This window comes from Octopus bimaculoides, chromosome 13 (genome assembly GCF_001194135.2).
Source record: "Octopus bimaculoides isolate UCB-OBI-ISO-001 chromosome 13, ASM119413v2, whole genome shotgun sequence".
Classification (NCBI taxonomy): Eukaryota; Metazoa; Mollusca; class Cephalopoda; order Octopoda; family Octopodidae; genus Octopus; species Octopus bimaculoides.
The window spans coordinates 31,106,894-31,108,762 of NC_068993.1; the positions used below are offsets into that span (position 1 = coordinate 31,106,894).

At 33.6% G+C, this 1,869-nt stretch overlaps 1 protein-coding gene across 1 annotated transcript in view; it reads right to left on the bottom strand.

Annotated features, from left to right (window-relative positions):
* The window catches only part of LOC106872092 (glycine receptor subunit alpha-2), an 807,169-nt gene that overhangs the window by 417,284 nt on the left and 388,016 nt on the right, over window positions 1–1,869 (bottom strand). Inside the window, exon 3 of the mRNA XM_052972407.1 lies at window positions 1,484–1,581. Coding sequence (XP_052828367.1) covers window positions 1,484–1,581 — 98 coding nt within the window. The remainder of the gene's footprint in view (window positions 1–1,483; window positions 1,582–1,869) is intronic.

The following is a 1,869-nucleotide window of genomic DNA, read 5'->3' on the forward strand; positions in this document are numbered from 1 at the left end:
GTATATATAAGTATGTGTGCGTGGGGGTATATAAGCTTTAATGAGACAAACAGACAGACAGACAAACAGACAAACAGACAGACAAACAGAAAGACAGACTGACAGACAGACAGACAAACAGACCGACCGACGGACGGACGGACAGACAGAGAGACAGGTAGACAAACAGGTAGACAGACAGGTAGACAGACAGACAGATAGATAGCTAGCTAGCTAGCTAGCTAGCTAGATAGCTAGATAGATAGATAGATAGATAGATAGATAGATAGATAGATAGATAGATAGATAGATAGATATTAGGTCATCAAGTACAAAATTTGTAGTAAGGTAAATCGTAAACTTTGACAGCTGCTCATTTTGCGCCACTATTATATTTTGAACATCTTTATTTTGTTGTTAGAAAGCTAACACTTATTTTTTAATTCTAAATCATTTTGCTCTTTATGAAGTATTTATAACTCGTTTTTAGCTATTTTTGTTTAGAGATAGATAAATCAGAAATTCATATAGTTTTGAGATATGAGTTCTTTCACGGAATATTAATGGAGTATTTCATTCTAATGTTATTACACAGCAGACAGTATAAAATTGATTTGTAAATCGGTAAAGTGAAAAAGTTGGATAAATGGGTTCCACATGAACTCAATAAAAAAATCAGAAACAGTAACGTCTGGAAGCCTGCATTATGCTATTTTCTCGTAACAACAATAGATCATTTTTGAATCAAATTGTAAAATGTGATGAAAAATGAATCTAATACAACAACCATAAAAGTTCAGCACAATGGTTAGACAAAGACGAGCCACCAAAACACAGTTCAAAAGCAAAATTCATCAAAAGAAGCTGATGGTATGTTTGGTGTTCTGGCACATGTGTGATCCATTATGATTTCATTAAACCTGGTTCACCAATCACGGCCGAAGTATACCGCAACCAATTGGACCAAGTGATGCAGAAACTCATAAAAAATAAAAAAAAACAGCCTAGATTAGTCAACAGATCCACTCCTATTTTATTGCAAAACAATGCCAGACAACACATCGCAAAAATGACATTGGCGAAATTACAGGAGTTTGAGTTGGAAGTTCTCCATCATCTAAAAAGTTATCCAAATGCTGGAAGAATTTGGATAACTTTGAGATAGGAAAAACATTTAATTCCGACGATGCTGCTAGCCTTTCAAAATTTTGTTGAGTCTAGATTGCCAGGATTTTAACACTTTTGGGCTGGACAAGGTACCGACGAAGTGGCAAAATAAGAAAATAATAATATGGGTGCATTATTTGATGAATGAATAAGAAAATAATATGGGTGCATTATTTGATGAATAAAACTATTCTTATATTAGCGAATCTTTTTTTCCTTTTCTACAAATATCATACTTGACAACCTAATAGTTTAATTGGTAGATAAACAGACAGATGGCCAAGCAAATGTGCATACATACACTAGCAGAGAGATGTATGTGGAAAATTGAACTTACTTTGAAACTGAAACAGATTGTACGGTTACAGCAATCGTAAAAATGATGATCCAATATATGTTCATTTCAGGCATTAGTTTGGTGACAACAGTAAATCTCTGCAAGAATAATTGGAAATTATGAGTTAAGATTGTGTTCAATGAAAAGGAATATTTAATTGTGCGCTGATAATTGATTTACTCAGTAAGTAATGTGTTGAATTCTCTTGGTAAAGATTATTTTATCTCACCATATATATTACTACCATTATCTAATATTCAGCGCTGAGTGTATTTATGTGTGTACGTTTACGCTGTTGATTAGCTGTGAGTAGCTCTGGTGCAGTAGACGCGCAAACTATCGTGGACTATATAATTAACGAGTTTTGTATTATTTACGATGTTAAC